The 21,927-nt window shown below is 52.0% G+C and overlaps 1 protein-coding gene across 2 annotated transcripts in view; it reads right to left on the bottom strand.

Annotated features, from left to right (window-relative positions):
• NIPBL (NIPBL cohesin loading factor) overlaps positions 1-21,927 on the bottom strand; it is a 1,086,041-nt gene that overhangs the window by 33,700 nt on the left and 1,030,414 nt on the right. For both annotated transcript variants that reach the window (XM_086960544.1, XM_086960543.1), the window contains exon 36: positions 12,384-12,558. In XM_086960544.1, the coding sequence (XP_086816670.1) occupies positions 12,384-12,558 (175 nt within the window). The remainder of the gene's footprint in view (positions 1-12,383; positions 12,559-21,927) is intronic.

Below are 21,927 nucleotides of genomic sequence, written 5' to 3'. Positions count from 1 at the left end.
GTATGTTTGGTGGTGTAGAAGTCAGTTCTAGGCAGTAGCCAGACTGGATAATTTCTCTCACCCACCTGTCTGTGGTAATTGTGTTCCAGACGGGTAGGAACTGTTGTAGTCTGCCTCCGACCAGTGTTATGTGGTCTGGAGGTAGTGTGATAGAGTCACTGTTTTGAGACAGTGGAGGCTATGGTGTTATTGCCTCCGCGTCCTCTTCCCTTGATATTGTTACCTCTGTAGCCTCCTCTGGTGGTGTTTTTAGCAAAGGAACTTTGTGCGTTACCTTTATATGAGACCGTTGTTTGTGAGGCATGTCCACGTGTGTTTGCCCTATATGAGGAGCGACGAAAGGAGCCCCTTTGTTGCTGAAATTGCAATGCCCCCATAGATTTTGCTGTCTGTGTCCTTTTTCATTTTATCCAAAATGGTGTCGACAGCAGGGCCAAACAGAAAGTCCTGGTTAACAGGTTGGTTAAAGATAGTGGACTGTACCTCATTTTTAAAACCAGAAATACGCAGTCATGCATGTCTGCGGAGTAGAACGCTACTGTTGGTTGACCTAGCTGCATTGTCTGCTGAGTCAAGCGCGCATTTGATGGAGGCGTTTGTTATGAATTTTCCCTCCTGTATGAGATCTTGGGCTTTGAAAGGCTCAGGTAGTTGTTTGTAGCTCTTTGGCTGTACGGCCGCTTTCGGATCGACGCCCTTCGGGTCGGCGACCTTCTTTGGCTTTGGACCTTCTTCGGAACGATGTTACTGGGCCCTGGGGTTTCTGAAGGTTTCGGTTTCGGAGCAGAGCAAGATGGCGGGGCAATCAAAACTTTTTTATGATCTTGACTAAGGCCTTTTGGCGATGCCTTGACCAGAGCCATTGTTATTGGGGTAAATGGTGTCGGGGGCAGGGTACTCACTATTTGCCCCGGCGGGATCTCGTCATCAGAGTCAGAGTAGTCCTCTACGGTGATGATCTCTAGGTCCGAGTCCGGCGCCTCTTGTAGTTCTTGGTCGTCATCGAAGATGTTGTCCGGGTCTGGTGCCTATCGCTGCATTTCTTGCGTGGCTGAACGTCGGTTCCGAATAGTTTTCTTGGATCGAAACTGTGCACAGGCTGGACAGCTTTCCTCTTTAAGGTCTGGGGAAAGGCACTTGTTGCATACTGAGTGCTTATCAGTATGTGGGAACTTGGCGTGGCATTGCGGGCACCTTTTAAATGGGCTTCTTTCCATCGACGGTCGGCTCCCGTGGCGTCGAAAAGGCCCTACGGCTGCGTCGACGACCGCTTGGAGATGGAAGGCAGGATCGAGTACAGAGGTACCGATTGAGAACAATACCGTCGAACCGAAGGCCTTTTGGCCTTTAGAAAAGTTTTGTTTTCGCTTCCGAAGTTGGAGTATAGGAGTTTGCATCCGAACCCAATGGTGGAAAAAAACTATCTGAGGATGGAGAGGATGCCGATGCGCACTGTAGTCCAAGGGAGGAGTCACCCATCTCGTGATACTTCGAAAACTCTTCCAAGACAACAAGTGCAATCATCCGGACCCAACACTAGGCGGCGATCTATGCACAAGATATGAATTCAGCAGCCCACATGCCTCGAACATAAAGGTCTCACTGAGGCATGATGAATTGGGCAGGTCTGATCATATGAAAAAGCCCCATAGGAAATCTGTTTGCAATAGGGGATTTAAATAAAGAGGGTTGGTCTGGCAGCCTCAAGATGGCAGACAAGGACGAAGGTGCCCCTTAAGTTTGCCCACACCAGAGCCCTTCCAGGAAAGGGTCAAAATAAAGAGGACTTGAGAGAGGGAAACAGAATGAGGGTAACTAGACCTTTCTTTACAATAATGTACGGATCAATGCCACTGGCAGGCTTTCACAGTCTTTGTAGAGGACACCTGATTGCCAAAATCAAATCACAGACTTCAGGAGAAAGGTTGAATGTTGTCAACTGCCACTGCTTAAGCTCCACACAAGAAGGCACAGAGTTGATAGGTTCGGGTGGAGAACACACCCCTGCTGCTGAGACAAAAGCTCCTCCCACAGGGGAAGCCTGATCGGAGGATTGATGATCAGTTGGAGAAGCTTGGGATACCAGACTCTCCGTGGCCAGTCTGGCGCCACAATAATGACTTGGGCTCAGTCACTCCTGATCTTCTTGAGCACTCTGGACAGGAGTGGTAAGGAAGGAAAGGTGTACGAGAATAGGAGGACTGAGCTTTACTCGAGATAAAAAGCATCGGCAAGCGAATGCTGCCTTGGAAACTCCAGCGTGCAAAACTGCAGACATTTCACGTTCTTGGCAGTGGCGAACAGCTCTAATCATGCAATCAATCAATCAATACACTTGTAGAGCATGCTACTCACCTGTGAGGGTCTCAAGGCGCTGGGGGGGGATACTGGGGGACAGAGGGGTGGAAGTGCCGCTACTGCTCCAAAAGCCAGGTCTTGAGGTATTTCCTGAATGTGAGGTGTTCCTGGGTCAGACGTAGGTGGGCGGGGAGGGAGTTCTATGTCTTGGCCGCCAGGTAGGAGAATGACTTTCCTCCGGCGGTGGTTCTGCAGATCCGTGGGACGGTGGCGAGGGCGAGGCTGGCGGAGTGGAGTTTGCGTGTAGGAGTGTAGAACAAGAGGCGGTTGTTAAGGTATTTGGGGCCTATGTCGTGGAGCGCTTTGTGTGCGTGGGTGAGGAGCCTGAACGTGATCCTTTTGCTGACGGGGAGAAAGCACAGGTTTCTCAGGTGGGCTGATATGTGACTGTGGCGGGGGATGTCAAGAATGAGTCGTGCAGATCCGTTCTGTATGCGTTGGGAGTCTTTTCTGAAGTTTCATTGTGCTTCCTGCATATACGGCGTTCCAGTAGTCAAGTCGGCTGGTGACGAGGGCCTGGGTGACCGTCTTTCTAGTTCCGGTAGGGACCCAGTGGAAGATCTTACGGAGCATTTGCAGGGTGTTGAAGCATGAAGATGAGATGGCGTTGACTTGCTTGGTCATCGTGAGGGAGGAGTCCAGGATGAATCCCCGGTTGCGTGCGTGGTCATTGGGTGTCGGTGCGGTGCCGAGTTCTGCGGGCCACCAGGAGTCATCCTAGGCGGATGGGGATGGTCAAAGGATGAGGACCTCCGTCTTGTCTGAGTTCAGTTTCAGACGGCCGAGTTTCATCCATTCCATGACGTTTTTCATTCCTTCCTGGAGGTTGAGTTTGGCGGTTGCTGGGTCTTTGGTGAGGGAGAGTATCAGCTGGGTGTCGTCGGCGTATGAGATGATGTTGAGGTTGTGTTTGCGAGTGATGGTGGCGAGGGGGCTAATGTAGATATTGAAGAGGGTTGGGCTGAGGGATGAGCCTTGGGGTACGCCGCAGATGATCTCGGTGGCCGTGGAGCGGAAGGGAGGGAGGCGGACTCGCTGGGTTCTGTCGGAGAGGAAAGAGGTGATCCAGTCCAGGGCTTTGTCTTGGAACCCGGCGTTGTGGAGGCGGGTTATTAGGGTGCAATGGCAAACTGTATCAAAGGCGGCTGAGAGGTCTAGGAGAATGAGGGCGGTGGTTTTCCTATTGTCGAGTAGGGTCCTGATGTCGTCGGTGGCTGCGATGAGGGCAGTCTCGGTGCTGTGGTTGGCTCGAAATCCGGACTGGGATTGGTCGAGGGACCCATTGGCTTCGAGGAATGCGGTCAGCGGCTTATTGACGATCTTCTCAATCACTTTCGCCGGGAAGGGAAGAAGAGAGATGGGGCAGAAGTTTTTGAGGTCCTTGTGGTCCGCTGTAGGTTTCTTCAGTTGGGCGTTGATCTCTGCGTGCTTCCAGCTCTCTGGGAAGGTGGCAGACGCGAGGGAGTTGTTTATGACGTTCCGTAGGTGGGGAGCGATGATGGTGTCAGCTTTGTTGAAGATGTGGTGAGTAATCAAAAAGGAGGGAGGAAAGAAGCTAAGGCTAGGTTCCGCCTCTTAGTTCTAAACTTTCACAAAATAATCCATAGTCAATGGATTGTAAGAAGCTAGCCTGTCAGTAGAGCAGGTCTTCCCAATTTGGTATGCCTGTTTGCAAAATAAAATTTTTTTTTTTAGTCCCCTCACTCACCAGAAGTTACCCTTAGGTGACATGCTTCATCATTGGGGCTTCCCAAGCATCTACTGCTTGGGGCGTGCTGTGACTTGCGAAGGATACGTACGAGCACTTTTATTTGAAACTATGTGTAGTGCGGTGTGTGGTGGAGTGGTGATTAGGGAGTTAAAAATACCTAGCTAGTAAGCCAAGCGGTAAGATACGGCCGCTAAGGGACAACTAGGTACTGAGAAGATGGAGGAATGCAGAGTTAATGGTCTACAGGTCCCTCCACCCAGGCGGACCATGGGGCACAATATTGCTAAAGCACAAGTTACTACTTGTGTAACGATATATCAGTAAGAGACATTAGTTAGTGATAGATTCCTTACCTTAGAATATCCCCAGGCGTCAGACTGGATCCGGAAACTTTTGCGTAGCAGTACCCTTGCGCGTCGGTAGGCGTCGTCTGCCGCTCCGTGTCCGTCGTGGGCGCCGTGATGACGTCGTCGGAGTACTTAGACACCGCCTCCGCGTGCGGACGTCAGTTCTTAGACACAGCTATTCCGCGCCAGAAGCGCAGAGCCATGCCAAAAACCAATACTGGTGCCATGAAACTAGGGCCCTGAAAGGGGATGACCTTAACCCTAGATATTGGTTCGCAGAACGGGGAGGATGGGTGGGTCGGTAAGGAATCTATCACTAACTAATGTCTCTTACAGATATATCGTTACACAAGTAGTAACTTGTGCATCTGAAAGAGACACGTTAGTGATAGATTCCTTACCTTAGAATAGATACCCCAGCAATACCAACCCCGTGGTGGTGGGTCTGCGAACCAATAATCACACCAGAAAGTCCTGGAGGACGGAACGGCCAAAGTAGCCATCCCTCCGGACTGAACTGTCCAGGCAATAATGTCGCGCAAACGTGTGCAGCGAGGCCCACATAGCCGCCTGGCAAATGGCCTGCAAGGGCACACCTCGGCCCAAGGCAGTTGTAGTGGCTGTGGCTCGAGTGGAATGAGCCCTCAGCCCAACAGGGGGTTCCTTGTTAGCCAAGGAGTAACACGCCTGGATGCACAAGATGATACACCGGGAGATGGTCCGCTTGTGCACCGCTTTCCCTTTCTTAGCGCCCGCGTATCCAACAAAGAGTTGATCATCCACCTGGAACTGTTGTGTGCTTGGGTAGGAAGGAGGGCCTTGTTCATAACACAACCTTGTCCGGATGGACTGAAAGGAAAGGAGGCTTACAAGATAGAGCCTGGAGCTCACTCACTCTCCTGGCAGAGGTGATGGCTACCAGGAAGGCAGTCTTCAAAGAGAGAAGGCGAAGAGGACAGTTGTGAAGTGGCTCAAAGGGAGAGCACATCAGAAACGTAAGAACCAGGTTCAAGTCCCACTGAGGCAGGGAACAGGAGGGAACGTATGAGTGATGCCCTTCAGGCATCGATTAACGATAGGGGACTTGAACAAAGAAGGTTGATCAGGCAGCCTCAGAAAGGCTGAAAGAGCTGAGAGATAGCCCTTGACAGTGCCCAGAGCAGAGCCCTGCTGGGCAAGAGAGAGAAGAAAGAGGAGAACCTCAGAAAGAGGGGCATTAAGGAGATCCACAGCCTTTGCTGTGCACCATGCCACAAATCTATTCCACCTGCAGGCGTATACCGACTTTGTGAAGGGACGCCTGGCTGCCAGAATGATGTTACAGACTTCAGGAGGCAAGTCAAATGGCCTCAACTGTCGCCGCTCAATCTCCAAGTATGGAGGTGGAGACTGGACAGGTTTGGGTGGAGGACCGTCCCCTGCTGCTGCGACAGAAGGTCCTCCTGAAGAAGCAGACGAACCGGGGGATCGACTGACATACTGAGTAGCTCGGGATACCAGTACCTCCGTGCCCAGTCCGGAGCCACAAGGATGACTTGTGCCCGGTCGAGCTTGATCTTCTTCAGCACTCTGGGCAGAAGTGGTATAGGCGGAAAGGCGTACAACAGACCGCAACTCCACTCGCGACGAAAAGCGTCTCCGAGCGAGTGCCGCCCTGGAATTTCCAACGCGCAGAACTGATGACATTGCGCGTTCTCTTCGGTGGCGAATAGATCTAACCAAGGCTCTCCCCACTGCTGAAAGAAACCTTGCGGCACGTCCGATTTCAGACGCCATTCGTGATCCATCATGCACCGGCGGCGGAGTTCGTCCGCCCTGGCGTTCAGAGAACCTGCCAGCTGTTGAACCATTAGAGTCACGCCCTGACGTTCCAGCCATTGCCAGAGGCGCAGAGCCTCCTGGCAGAGGGTCCACGACCCCACCCCGCCCTATTTGTTGCAGTACCACATGGCGGTGGTGTTGTCCGTGAATACCTGCACTACACTCCCTCGGACAGACGGGAGGAATGCCTTCAGGGCCAGACGAATCGCCCGCAGCTCCAAAAGGTTGATATGGCGCCGGGACTCCGCCGGAGACCAGAGGCCTCTGATCTCCGCCTCTCCCATGTGGCCTCCCCAGCCCTGGAGGGACGCGTCCGTCACAACTACGTGCTCCGGTTGGGGAAGGGAGAGGGATCTGCCGTTGACCCAATCGCGGTCCGTGAGCCACCACTGCAGCTGTCTTGCAGTGCCCTCCGAGATCAGGACATGGTTGGACAGGTTGCACTGATGCTGGGCCCACTGAAACTTCAGGTCCCACTGCAGAGGCCGCATCCGCCACCGTGCGTGATGCACCAGAAGGATGCAGGAGGCCATCAGCCCCAGAAGCCACAGCGTCAACCTGACCGAAACCCGGGATAAAGGCCGGAAGATTGGAATCAGAGCCTGTATATCCCGAACCCGCTGTTCGGGCGGGTAAACCCGAAACTGCGCTGAGTCGAGAACCGCTCCGATGAAAAGGAGCTTCTGAGAGGGACACAGGTGGGACTTCGGCACATTGATGGAGAACCCCAGCTGGTGCAGGAGATCCGCCGTAGTCTGGAGGTGGCTGACGACTGTCTGGGGCGAGCCCACCTTTAACAACCAGTCGTCGAGGTAGGGGAAGACTGAGACCCCCAACCTGCGCAGATGAGCTGCGACCTCCGCCATCACCTTCGTGAACACCCGTGGGGCGCTGGTAAGGCCGAAGGGGAGCACAGTAAACTGAAAGTGCTCGTGGCCTACCATGAACCGCAGGTAGCGCCGATGGGCCGGCAGGACCGGGATGTGGAAATACGCGTCCTGCAAGTCCAACGCTACCATCCAGTCTTCTGAGTCTAGGGCAGCTAAGACCTGAGCCAGCGTCAGCATTTTTAACTTCTCCTTCCGGAGGAAGCCGTTGACGTTCCTCAGATCCAAGATAGGGCGTAGGCCCCCTTTGCCCTTCTTGGGTACCAGAAAGTAGTGGGAGTAGCAACCACGTCCTACTTCTGGCCCAGGAACGCGCTCGATGGCCCCTTTGGCCAAGAGGGTCGAAACTTCCTCCTGCAGGAGCCGCAAGTGATCCCCCGATACGCGGTGGTGTTGCGGTGGCATGGCTTGAGGAGTCGTCTCGAAGGGGAGGGAGTAGCCACTCCGGACGATCTGCAGCACCCACCTGACCGAAGTGACAGTGCGCCAGTGAGAGTGGTGATGGCGAACCCTGCCTCCCACTGGCGTCACATGGGCCAAAAAGCAAGGACTAGGAGGGTTTAGAGGCAGATGTTGCGGGGGAAGGTGTGGACTGACCTCGCATGTTTCCCCGACCGCCTCCACGGCGGTTTCCACAGCCGCCGCCGCGCTGGATGGTAGTCTGCGGCGAGTGGCTGGCGGCACGTGTGGGGACACCCCTTCCTTGGCCACGAAAGGAGCGAAAGGCACCCGTTTGCTGGCGCGGGGCCGAGAGGCCCAAGGACTTGGCCGTAGCCCTGGAGTCCTTAAAGCGCTCAAGCGCGTGGTCTGCCTTGTCGCCAAAGAGGCGACGGCCATCGAACGGCATGTCCATCAGAGTGTTCTGGACATCTGCCGAAAAATTGGCGGATCTCAGCCAGTCGTGGCGTCTCACCGCCACTGACGTAGCCATCGCTCTGCCTAGCGAGTCGGTGATATCCAGCCCACACCTGATCGAATACTTGGCTGCATCCCTGCCCACCACAAGGGCTTGGCCGAGTTTGGCCCGTACCTCCAACGGGCACTCTGGCAGCACCTCCGCCACCGTCTCCCACAGAGAGTGGGTGTAGCGGCCCAAGAGGCATGCGGTGTTGGAAGACCGCAGTCCCAAACTAAGGGAGGAGAATATCTTTTTACCATAATTCTCACACCTCTTGGATTCCCTGTCCGGCGGAGCCGTCGGGAATGCGGTCTGGGAATTAGAGGCCTGGATGACCAGACTCTCGGGGGTGGGGTGGGAGGACAGAAAACATGGGTTGCCCGGAGCCGGGAAGTGGCGTCTGGCCACGTTCCTATCTACGGGCGAACCCGTAGCGGGCCTGGACCAAGTGCCCAAAAGAACGTCGGTCAAGGCCTCATTAAAGGGCAGCAGAGGCTCAGCCGAGCATGATTGCGGTTTAAGGACCCCTGTGAGGAGGTTAGTCCTCACGCCCGCGACGGAGAGCTCAAGGCCCAAGGCCTTGGCAGCCCTCGTCAACACCACACCATAGGTAGCCCCCCTCCTCCGAAGCCACAGTAGGAGGAGAGACAAAACCAGTGTCCGGAGAGGTGTCCAGGCCACTGGCCTCCGCAAGGTCTCCTGCCCAGTCCTCATGAGACTGACACTCCTTGGTCAGAGGGTCCTAAGACCCCTCCCAATCCTCCTCTTCACCCATCTCCTGAGACTCAGGGTTGTAATTGAATGGGTTCGGTTCGTAGAAGTGGAAATCTCCAAACGGCGTCGGGTGCGGCGTCCAGCGGCGCTGCTCTGTCGGAACCGAAGCAAGGGAGGTATCGGATGCGGCGCCGCCCGAGGACGGCGCCGGAGGTGATACCTGACGGACTGACGCCGGGGGGTTCGTAAGGTCCACCGGTGACGATCCAGAGCCCAAGGAAGGCCCAGCGGCGTCCTGCGGTACCGGGGCCGGCGGTACCGGGGCCGGCGGCGCCGGAGCCGCTGTTCCCTGCGGCACCAGGCCCAGAGGCACCGGCGGTGTCGGGATCACGGGGCCCTGCTGCGCCGGGCCCGAAGGCGGCGCGGGCCGAAGCCCCCAACCCGCTAGGGCCCCTAGACGGGTCCGCTGGGCCCGAAGGCGCCGCGGAGCCCGTCGGAGGAGAAAGGGACCTCATGGCCATGAGGAAGCGCTCAATCTCCTCCGGCGTTGCGTCCTGCCCAGGGACCGGAGGGTGTGGGGCGGGACGAAACGCCCGCGACTCCGAAGGAGCCGCGTGGGCGGTGTCACCCGAACCCCCGGCCGCATCGCGCGAGCATCGGGGGGAGACAGAAGAGCGATGAGGTCTATTCGACTTCTTGTACTTCTTACCCGACGACTTGGACCCGGAGGAGTGGTGCCGACTCCCGGAGCTGTGACTGCTCCGTCCCCGCGACCTGTCCCTCGACCTCCGTGGGACCGGGACCTCACTCGGCGCGGGCCGACTGCCGGAGTTCGAGCCGCCTGTGGGACCGCTCCCGCCTGGCTTTCCTCGAGAGGGCCCGACAGTAGGGGCAGGCCTCGTCGCCGTGGTCGACGCCTAGACAAGTTAGGCACAAGCGGTGAGGATCCGTGACCGACATGGTGCGGTCGCAATCGTCACAATGCTTGAAACCAGGCATCCCTACGATACCGATCGGAGTCGCAAGACTTCGAGAAGGATCAAAAATGATCTCAAAAAAGTTAGTCAAAAATTGACTGGGTTACTGCTTTTTCCAGATCTGCGCTGGCTGGCGCGGAAAAAAGAAGAACTGACGTCAGCACGTGGAGGCGGCGTCTAAGTACTCCGACGACGTCATCACGGCGCCCACGACGGACGCGGAGCCGCAGACGACGCCTACCGACGCGCAAGGGTACTGCTACGCAAAAGTTTCCGGATCCAGTCTGACCTTGAAACATGTTGACAAGATAACTAGGCTTTTGACCACATTAATGATCTAAATCCTATATCCAACCCCTTTATAGCATACCAACTAGAGGCATGAAGAAATGTGTTGGCTTACTAGCTAGGTATTTTTAACTCGCACTAATCACCGCACTACACATTTTCAAATAAAAGTGCTCCTACGTATACTTCACAAGTCGCAGCACACCCCAAGCAGTAGATGCTTGGGAAGCCCCAATCATGAAGCATGTCACCTAAGGGTAACCTCTGGTGAGTGAGGGGACTAAAGAAAATAATGTTTTTTTTAAACAGGCATACCATATTGGGAAGACCTGCTATACTGATAGGCTAGCTTCTTACAATCCATTCACTATGGATTATTTTGTGGAAGATGTGGTGAGGGCATGGGTCGGAAGGAGAGCGGGAGTGGATGGTGTTCATGGCGTGGGCGGTGTCTTCGGTGCTGATGGGAGTTCAGGCGCTGAGGATGGTTGTAGGGGGCGTTGGTTCGGTGGCTGGGGAGGGGGGAAGAGTCTGTGCTCTCCCCACTTCAGAAAGAGGCTCTCCCCACCTCAGAAAGAGACTTTGCGCCACCTGCAGATGTATATGCCATTCGTGATCTGCTAGACATCGATGGCTGAGTTTGTCCGCCCAGGTTGAGAAAATGTCATGTTTTGAACCACCAAGGATACTTAGGATAGACAAGGTGTAGAACAGTCTATCTCGTTTTGGAGCAAGATTGAGTTGGTCCTGAGGAGAACCCTGCCAACTAATAGGGTTGGCAACACGTCGACCTTACGCTATGTGTAGCCGTTTTTGATTTGTGTACAATTAAAATGTTGTCTAAAATCTCTTATGCACTAATTTAATTATACTTATTCTTTTTTGGAGATTGTTTTCCGTTTAATTGTTGATAGATTATTTTGTGTAGAAGGCTACACGCGTGTTTGCTCTTGGGTGGGTCGAACAATTAGTGAAAAGTGGCCCACTGATGAATCTTTCTGAGTGTGTGGAGCTGGGTGTGTTTCGGGATTGAATGATTGGATGAAAGAAAAGCTGGGATGTCTGTGGTCTTTTTACGAGAAGTTGCCCTAGGGATGAAAAATTCAACCTAATTTTGATTGTATGTTATTTATGACATGTATGATCTGTTTGTATTTTCATATATCTTTTGAAAAATAAGCAAATAAATGTTGAATAATAAAATGCTTGAGAAATAAATGTTTCTTGGAACCATTGACAAATTCGCTTTGGTACCATTGATGAAATAATACGTAAGTGAGTTTCAGTACTGGCATCTGTTTTGTTCTATTTGATATGGACTAAGCCTTACTGAGTAGAGTCAAGGCCCTTTGTTGATCCTTGATTATAGGTAAGTTAGCCATTTTCAATTGGGCATACCCAAATCGACATACACTTTTAGGGTCAGGGCACTGAGGTTTGGTTAGCAGGCCTCAGTGCACTTTGAGTGGAAATCTTAGCAGCATCAGTAGAAAACGAGGGGGTGACCATACAAAAAGAGCCATTTTCTTACATAGGTCAATAGTGTGTCAATTTTAGCAGTCGATCAGCGTCCTTGTTTAAGTCGAGTAATAGAGCAGAAATCAGAAAAATAGGGCTTCAAGCGACAGATTAGTTAAAGGCACAGAGTGAAGCTGTAAACATATAATTTTATTTCAAACTTTACCCAAAATGCAAGTGCAAAAACTCCCTAGATAATCTGTAGGTCCTTCTTACAAAACCTGGAAAAAATTGGATTGCTGAAACAGGTGATGGTAGAGTGCATTATGGGTAGTGGAACCTCTTGAACTACAGGCTACATCTTCTTTCCAGCACATTAAAAGCTTCAACCTATGTTGGAACTTGTGCTCAGATTCATTTTAATGTCCCAGGAAAAAGAAATTGAGCATCTGATATGCTGTCACAAGGTGTGAATCACCATGAACGATGAAAAGACACCCCCATACTGTCTGGTTTTTATGACAATTGCTCTGGTGTACACGCCGTCGTCACTGAATTATTCTCGTGTTTATGACCATCAATGAAGAGCCTACAATGCAGAAAGGAAGGGACATCAGTGTCCAGGTGTGGCACTTATATGCAACTCTGCTCCATCACTTCTAGGGAGACATTGAGTCCCACGGAGCCACCTGTTGGCGCGTGAGAACAAGACTACAACATTCTGAGGATTCAGTCTGGCACATGATGAATATTATAATGTGAGGAATCTGTGTTTAGAAGTGTCCTTCAGAAGCACCCATAATTATATCAAGACTTTCATTCTATACCTTAGCAGCAGGATACATATGTAAGGGCCAATAATTGAAAATGCTGCAATGTTCCTAGGATATTACAAATAGAAAACAACTTTGTTTCAACACTTACATCCAAGTACTGCTTTGCAATGGTCCTCTTCATGTCATCGTCTAGTTCAGTATGCGCCATATCACTTCGCAAGAAGTCCTCAGTTTGCTTAGGCTGGAAATAAACACCAGTCTTCCTGTTTATTGTCTTATCATACACCTTTGCAGATTCAGAAGGAGAATATTTCTGAATTTTACTGTAGGAGAAAGAACACAATATTGAGAAAATATTGCTATAACTGCTATTTATAATCATTGTTGGTATGTAACTGGTGTCCCACTGTTAAGTAAAACAGGGAAAATCCTCCATCACAAGACTCTAGTTCATTCCTGTTCAGAATACGCCTTAGAAGTCATGTAGATTCTTGAAAATCTAATATTAAATTAACCCAAGTAATAAGAACACCAATTTGTATGTTTTGGAAAGTGTGTTATTGGTAGGATCAAATGTAGGTCTACCACTGGCAATAAGGCTACTAACACATGATAGGACCCAGCATAGGTCTTAGAAAATTATTCCTATGCGCAACCTTTGGTAACGTGGCTGCGAGCAGACAGGCTTAACTTCAAAGACAGGTATGTAAAGCATTTAAAAACACCATTTCAGTAAATAATCAAGACACAACACAAAATAGTAATCCCACACCAATTTATAAAAATAGGTAATATTTTTATCTTTTAAATGACACCAAAACTAACAAAAATCTACTGTAGGGAACCAGAGATATGAATTTTTAAAGATTAGTCACTTTCTAGTGCTTAGAAACCAACAGTGCCCCTTTTAGTCATTTCGTTTTCTCTGTCAGGGACACACCTTTTTAAATTGTTCTGAAGAATTTTCTCACCACTGTGGTGGGCCGCCTTCTTCAGCAAGCGGGGTCCAGTTAGAACACCTTCCTGGAGTTCTACTTGCGGGTCCCAAAGTATCCAACACACAATCCAAGGTTCTGGAATCTCCAAGAGGGTCCTTGAAAGTGTGAAACTTCAATCCCGCAATCCACTTGAACAAAACCCTTACAAATCCACTGGTACTCCAGGCTTTGAATTCTTTGTGGGGCTGTCCAGGTGAGCTTTGTTAACCTGTAGCTTGCAGGGAGTTCAACTCTTGAGTCCTTTGGCAGCAAGGTAATCCACAGGGCTTCAGTTTTACTTCGTGTAGTCTTCAGCGGTCAGGCCGTAGAGTTCCTTGTACAGCAAAAGAATTTTCAACAGGGCACTTCTTGCTTCAGTAAGTTTCAAGCAGCAGATCATCCTTACCCAATTCTTCTAGCAACAAAGTTCAATTTGAGCAGCTCTTTAATACAATGTGGGGAGTGAAATGTACAATTTCACTTTACCCAGGAATATAAAAACTCATTTTATAAGGGTGCTAATTATAGATAACTGACCCCCCACCCCTGGGATACCTAGGGGTGACCCTGGGGGTCCCTAATATGCATAAACATTGTAGGTTTTTCATTTTTAAGGGCCCCTACCCCCAAAGTCGAGTTTGGGCACAATTTAAGGTTTAAAAGCTGTCCTGGCCACCAGTGCTGCTTTTAATCTGACCTCAGGCTTCAGCACTGCACACATGCTAGTGCAGAAAATCTGCTGGCCTCTAAACTGCCATGCCCCAGGATACTGGAGACTTCTAGGTAGTTTCAATCCCCTGACCTATTACATACTAGGGGCTTATAGGGGAGGTCATGCCAATTACAGGGGTACCCCACCATACCATAGTGTACCCTAGTGTATGTTGGGTGTCTTAACTGCATTCTGTGTTCCTTTTAGCTTGGCACTGGGCCTGGGCATGGTTAAACAGCCCAGAGTCAGTCAGAAAGTTACCACCAGTTCCAGTCAGCAAAAAGTTGGGGGGTTCCCAGGGCACAGGATGACTTTGCAAATGTTTGTGTTTGTCTTAAGGACACTTCGTACAAGTTACTTACCTTCGGTAACTATGTATCTGGTAGAGACAATTCTTGCAGCAGATTCCTTAACATAGAATTGTTCCCAGGCGTGAGACTGGATCTGGAAAAGTTTTCTGCCACAGCCTCTGTGTGCGCCGGGGGGAAGGCACCCTGTGACTCAGCCCTGACATCGTTCGCGCCGGTGACGTCAGTGAGGATACCCAAGTCCACCCCGGGGCGCCTATGTCAGTTTTCTTCGGAGAACTTTCCGTGCCACAACGGGGATCCATCACAACCAAAACTGTGAGAATACTGGAACAGTGTGCGAAAAACCCAGCTATACAGAAGAGAAAGAAAAAAAAGGTGAGGAACAGCATATCCAGAATAGTGCCAGGCACTAAGGTGCCAAGTCATGGAATGAAAGAATAGAGCGCAGCTACTGTAAGCAAGCCTGCAACCAACAGAACAGCCTCCCTGGAAACAAAGCATTTGGAAAAAAAGGGCACAGCAGACAAAGAAGTCTGCAACCACCGCCCAGAGCCAAGAAAGGATCCTAGGCCAGAATGGAAGCACAATGACAATTCACTCCCCAACAACACAATCTGGGGGGAGCCCCTAAAAAGGACAGAGATCGAGACCCATCCAGAAGACCTCAACCCCAAGAACTGTAAGAGTCAGAAGTGCAAGCAACAGAAGGAAGGAGGGCACAACGAACCGTACATTGGAAACCAAATGCATGGGCACAGAAGTACCCAAGCAGTCACCCACCAATCACCCGAAAGGAAGGAATGGAGCAACGACAACAACAAGGTGAGGATCCCCCAGGGAGGGAGTAAGAAAAAAGCACAGAGGACCGCCGCACTGAAGCGGGCGAGTGTAGAAGACCGAGAAGGGTCCACTCAGAAACGGGGAGGAAGGGCGGGTCATTAAGGAATCTGCGGCTAGAATCGTCTCTATCAGATACATTGTTACCGAAGGTAAGTAACTCGTACATCTGATAGAGACTACTAGCCGCAGATTCCTGCACGTAGAATAGATACCCCAGCAATAACCCCTGGGAGGGAGGGACAGTGATAGGACCCCACCAGCCGATACAGAACAAAGGACCCCACAGGGAACCAGATAAAACCGCGTCCCTGCCAGGCAAGGGGAACACCCCCCCAAGCAGAACCCCACTGACCTCAAAGGATGTAGGAGGGAGAAGAAGGCTGAAGAGGAACCAAGGGTAAGGCCGGAGAGGCCAAAGCACCCCACTATCCAACAAGGCAACACAGCTTCCGCCCAATGCCAAGACAGGAAGGGAGGAAGAAGTAGAAGAAGCTTAGAAGACCCAAGGAAGCGAGGTAAGAAGGCGAACCCACTCTAGGTGGAGACAACCTGCCAGAACAGCACTAGCTGACAAGCCGCCAGAAGCAAGGAGAACCGCCGAGGCCCTAGGAAGGCCGTGTAGGCGTCCCCTGGCAAGGGAGAACATAGGATAATCCCAGACTTCCATGCAGGAGCAGGGAGGAGGAGGAAATGCCTGGGCACACCACTTCGAGTGGCCGCGCACACAACTTCCAGGCGCAAAGCAACCTACAGAACGCCATGGAGAACAGGCACCCGAAGGCGACCAGAGCCCTCCAGCAGAGCGCAGGCCATATGACCGCTACCACAACCCCACCCAGGGTACGATAAGTCCCAAAATATGGGAACCCTCTTAGGAATAACTTCCGCAGCAGAGGAAAAACAAAAAAGCCACAGGAAACTCCCCCCCCCCCCCCCCCTGCGACGGGCTTGACAAGCAGCCCAAGCAAGCAGAAGGCCTATTCTCAGGGCCAAGTCTGCGCAACAATTGCAACACACATTATCAACAAAAAGGCCGTCCAGCAGCCAACACCGCCAAAGTCCCAAGGAAGGACGCAAATTGCCAGAAACCACACACCACAGCCAGAACCACCAGCCTAAAAGGGCCCAGTATCAAACCAACTCAGGAGTCACTGAGGAGGGGATGGAGGAGGAGGAGTGTAAGGCGGAGGAGGACGGAGGCCTGCCAAGAGCCTCTGGAAGGCGGAGTCGGCCGGGGCATGGAACAACAAGCTACCATCATACGGAAGGTCGACGAGTCGCTCCCGAATATTCACAGCGAATACTCCATTTCGAAGCCAAGCATGGGGAAGGAGAGGGAACGAGGAAGCCATGACCCTGCCCAGCACCTCTGAGATGTCCAGAGCGGAACAGAGAGTAAACGCCGCAAGCTCTTGGCCATCCAACACATGATGCCGTAAGTCCACCTGGAACCCCTCCTGGGACGCTACGGATCCCAGGGACTCAGCAGAGTCCCACAAACAGGAGGAGGCCCGAGCCAGCACACACAAGGTGTTTAGGGCCTGCAGGGCAGTGCTGGACGAGGCGAACATGTGGCACCCCCATGAGTCCAGCCAGCGGGCCTCTCAGGATGGCGGAGTCAACAGTGGCGGCAGGAAGGGAAAAACAGTCTGCAAAAGAAGACTGGAGGCAGAGGGGTGGTGGGAAAGGCACGTCGGGTCACCCGGCGCCGGGTCACGCGACACCGGGAGGTGCTGGTGCAGAAGATGTTGAGGCACCAGGTCCTCTGAGGTAGGACACCTCCAAGCCCCTGTCAAGGAAAGAAGGAGGGAACCTTCAAAGGGATGTAAGATTTCCCTCCCACCAGAGCCCTGGTCAAAGGTTCGAGAAGGGCTCAGGGATGCGACCCGAGCTCCGGCGACCTCCCACGACACCACAGGGATTCCCGCAGGAGTGTGCGGTGAGGCAGAGATGCAGTGGCCTGAAGGAGGTGCCCCAGAGGAGCCGCACCCAAACAGCACCCCAACCCCCAAGCATGGATCAGAACCAGTTGGCGCCAGGGCCGGAGCCACCGGCGGAGCTGCGGAGGGCCCTGCGCAAGGCGAGGGGTCTGCCGACGCCCCAGGAGGGGAAGACGTCAGCGAGGCTGCAAAGCCGCCGCATATGGCTTCATTTGGACTCTCGACGCCCCAACACTGGGCAACGGTGGATAGGACGACACGCGGGCCGCATCACCTGTGGAGCATCCACGCTGCCAGCAGGCTGGAAACCAGCCCCCGGGGACAAACTGCGACACTTACCCATCGGGGAGCGACGCTCAAGTGACATCGGAGAAGGGCGAGGACGACGACCACAGCAGAACCTGAAGCCGTCCGCCGAAGCAGACCGAGGGGAGGACGTCGACCAGGTGAGACGCTCCAAGAGAAGTTTCATGCGACGCTCCCACCGCAACTTCGGCTTTAACTGTTGACGGGCCTCACAGTCAGTGGCGCCGTGATCCTCCCCCAAACACCACATACAAATGAGGTGCGGGTCCGTCGCCGACATAAGACACCCACGTCTTGAAGCCCGAAGGCATTCGCACACTGTTCCACCAAAAGAATTGGAGAATAAAGGGCCCGAAACAGGCCCGTAGCAAGGACCGGATCCGCGTTAAACGCGGAAAAGGAAAAAACTGACGTAGGCGCGCCAGGGCAGGTCTTATGTGACTGAAAGCTAAAACAACAATTATGTGTCGTGTGCAAAAGTGAAGCAAGAATGAAAACGGCGTGCAAACATTTAATAAACTCATGCTAACTTTTCTTAAACAAGGTGACTGTTCTTGTAGGTGGTGGAAATAACAGTAAATCAGACTGTTAGTGGCAACTAAAACACAGTTAACGAATGTATACGCTTTGTGTGGGTTGACTTTGTCTCTTCACCCCATATCTCTACTTCCATGAAGGGACTTTCCTTCTGCAGCTTTTCCAAATGTACGAGTTACTTACCTTCGGTAACGATGTATCTGGTAGAGATGATTCTAGCTGCAGATTTCTTCACGTAGAATTATCCTGAGGCGTGCGACTGGATCCGGAAACCTTTTGCCACAGCATCACTCCGCACCGAGGGCAGGCGGCATCGCACGACTGCCAGGTGTCGTCCGCGTACGTGACTTCAGCGAAGTCACTTAAGCTCCACTCTGGCACGCCTACGTCAGTTTTCTTCGGAGAACTTCTCCGCACCACAATGCGGAGCCACCAGACAAAAAACTGTGGGAGCATGAGGAACGGTATGCAAAAGAGTATATAAAAAAGAAAAAAGAAGAAGACACCATAAGGAACAGTGCAGGACTGCAGTGTCCAAGGGCAGGGACAGAAGGAAGAACAGAGCAGAGCCCTGAGCAGCCACCGTGCCAGTACATAGACAGCCTCCCCACCCTCTACCTTAGAGACAAGGAACCTGCATAAAAGTCATGACACATGTAGCAGGCCTACAACCCTCACCCCGTAACAAGGAAGGAGAGCCAGTCCCAACAGGCAGGAACCACCAACCTCCAAGCCACCCCAGCATAGAGGGCCACCACCCCCCAAGGAACAAGTTTAAGGCACGACCAGAGGACCCCAACTCAGAGGTTAGCAGAGGGGCCAGGACCCCTTGCAGCAAGAGGAAGGGAGGGAAGGGCAGAGAGTGAAGGCAAACCTCCCCAACCTGGAGCAGCCAGATTAGCGGGGCAAAGGAGCACTGCAACCCCACCTTCTAAAAAACCAAAGAGGAGGAATGAACAGTAACAAGACTGAGCCACCGTCAAGAGCAAAAGAAGGTACTCACAGGAGACATAGCCCCCCACCGGGAGGAGAGTACCGAAGACCAGCTCAGGGGTCCTCAGAGAATGGGGAGGAATGGCGGGCCGTAAAGGAATCTGCGGCTAGAATCGTCTCTACCAGATACATTGTTACTGAAGGTAAGTAACTCGTACATCTGATGGAGACTACTAGCAGCAGATTCCTTCATGTAGAATAGACACCCTAGAAATACCCACGGGGAAGGAGGGTCTGTGAAAGGACCCCACCAGACCTGCGGACCTGGTAAATAACCTCGTCCCTCCCAGGCAAGAGGAACCACCACAAGCAGAACACCACCGACCCCAAGAGAGATGTAGGAAGAAGAAGGAAGACTGAAGAGGCCCGTACACTCATAACAGAGGAACCAAGGGCAAGGCCGGAGAGGCCGAAGCACCCCACTCCACCCCCAAGGCTACAGAGCTTCCATTCAATGCCAGGACAGGCAGAGGAACAAGAAGCAGCAACAGCAGCCTAGAGGGCCCAAGGAAACAAGGGAAAGAGGGCAAGCCCACCCAGAGGGAAGGCAACAGGCCAGCTAGAACAGCACCTAAGCCATAAGCCGCCAGAAGCAAGAAGAACACAGAAGCATCCCAGCTCTCAGAACAAGGAAGGAGAGGAAAGGCCCAGATACACCACCACAAGGGGCCGCGCACACAACCTCAAGGACCAATAGCAACATACAGAAACGCCATGGAGAACAGGCACCCCAAGGAGACCAGCACTCCCTAGCAGAGCGGAGCTATATATCAGCTATCAATACCCCACATAGGGTACGGTAAGTCCCAAGCCATGTGAACCCTCTTTGGAAGAACTTCTGCAGCAAAGCAAAAAACAAAAGATTCACAGGAAAAAAAACATCCCCGCAGAAGGTTTGACAAGCAGCCCGAAGAAAAACAGAAGGCCTAGTCTCAGGGCAAAGTCTGTGTAACAACTCCAGCAAAAACACACACAGTCAACAAGGGGCCATCCAGCAGCCAACAATGCCAAAGTCCCAGCAAGAAGGACTCAATGGCCAGAAAACACAATCTACAACAAGGGAAACCATCCCAAGAGAGACCAGAACCAGCTCAACTCAGCAGTCACTGAGGTGGGGAAGGAGGATAAGGCGGAGGAGGAGGAAGACGACAAAGCCCTGCCAGGAACCGTTGGATGTTGTATGTAGAGTGGTCCCAGTTGGAACAACATACTAGACACACATAACAATAGTAACCAGTACAAATATTTCAAAAATCAATTATATAAACAGATTAGTATGAGTGATGTTCTTTAACATACATCCTCAAATGCAAATTAATTGTCTGAACAATCAACAAATAGTAGACATATATATATATAGTCTCAGTGTCAAAAGGAGAAAAGGGGACAGGTGAGGGAGGGGACCGTGATTAGGATAGTGTGGAAGTAGAAGACAAATTATAAGAGCAATGACAAGTGGTCTTATGTACATTCAAGATTCAGTACCACATTGACATATATGCATCGTCAAAAATAAATTGTTCAATGAATAATCCTATCCCACATGAGTAGTAACACAGCCACTGAATATTCTGTTGTTTAGAGGGTAGGATGAGGAAGGTATGTCGACGTTTCGACCCCAATAAGTGTAGGCTAGTTCCTGCCCTACTGCGGGGTCTTCTTCAGGACAAGTGAGACCTCCAGAGTCAATCAGGAACACCGGAGCAGTATACAAGAGAAACCAATGAGGTTCGTACGCTCTCCCCTTTCTTGGAGCCTTTTGGCCCACCTTTCACTACAGACGGCACCACACGACTTTGCTGTGGTTTTTAGGTGCCCTTCGTCACCCTCCCACCTCCCTCACTTGTACATAAGACCACTTGTCATTGCTCTTATAATTTGTCTTCTACTTCCACACTATCCTAATCACGGCCCCCTCCCTCACCTGCCCCCTTTTCTCCTTTTGACACTGAGACTATATATATATATGTCTACTATTTGTTGATTGTTCAGACAATTAATTTGCATTTGAGGATGTATATTAAAGAACATCACTCATACTAATCTGTTTATATAATTGATTTTTGAAATATTTTTACTGGTTACTATTGTTATGTGTGTCTAGTATGTTGTTCCAACTGGGACCACTCTACATACAACACTTGACTACCCAGGTCCCAGTGCTATTGGGTTAACCCTTATTTTGTACCAGGAACCGTTGGATGGCAGTCAGCTGGGACATGGAACAACAGGCTGCCATCATACGGAAGTTCAACAAGCCTCTTCTGAATATTCTCAGGGAACAAGCCGTCCCGAAGCCAAGCATGGCAACAGAGGGTGACTGAGGAAGCCATGGCCCGGCTAAGCACCTACGAGATGTCCGGAGCGGAGAATAAACGCCGCCAGCTCCCAGCCATCCAACGCATGATGCCGTAAATCCACCTGAACAGTCTCTAGGGAAGCAGCAGATCCCAGAGACTCAAATGAGTCCCACAAACAAGAGGAGGCCCTAGCCAATACACACAAGGCGTGAAGGGCCGGCAGGGCAGCGCTGGTCGAGGCATACATGTTGTGCCCCCAAGAGTCCAGCCAGTGGGTCTCCCGGGATGGCGCAGTCAACAGTGGCGGTAGGGAGGGGAAAAGCCATCCCTAAAAGTGAAATAGAGGCAGGGGGGTGCAGGAAAAGACACGCCGGGTCATGCGGTGCCAGTGCAGAATGTGTGGGGGCATAGGATCCCCTGAGGCGGGACGCCTCCAAGTCCCCGTGTCAGGGAAGAAAGGAGCGAACCCTCAAAGTGAAACAAGATCTCCCTCCCACCAGAGCCCTGGTGGAGAACCTCCAAGAGATGGTCCGCCGGGAAATGAGCAATCGGGTCACCCATGCGCAGAAAGCCCACAGCCTTGGACCCCGTGTGAACAAAGGCTGCACCCGCCTCTGTAAGGACCTGCGTGAGGAAAGAAGCTTCTCCCTGGGCGACGGCTGCAAACTAAGGCGGCCGTCCCCGAAGCCAAGCGGGACAGGCAAAGGCCAGACCTGGAAGTCAGTAGGAACCGAAGAATGGGGGCCTACCACTCCTCTGAAGAATACCTCGGCCTC

Source organism: Lissotriton vulgaris, chromosome 3_1 (genome assembly GCF_964263255.1).
Source record: "Lissotriton vulgaris chromosome 3_1, aLisVul1.2, whole genome shotgun sequence".
Classification (NCBI taxonomy): domain Eukaryota; kingdom Metazoa; phylum Chordata; class Amphibia; order Caudata; family Salamandridae; genus Lissotriton; species Lissotriton vulgaris.
Note: the sequence above shows the minus strand (reverse complement) of the source record. Positions and strands in the feature narration are given on the sequence as shown.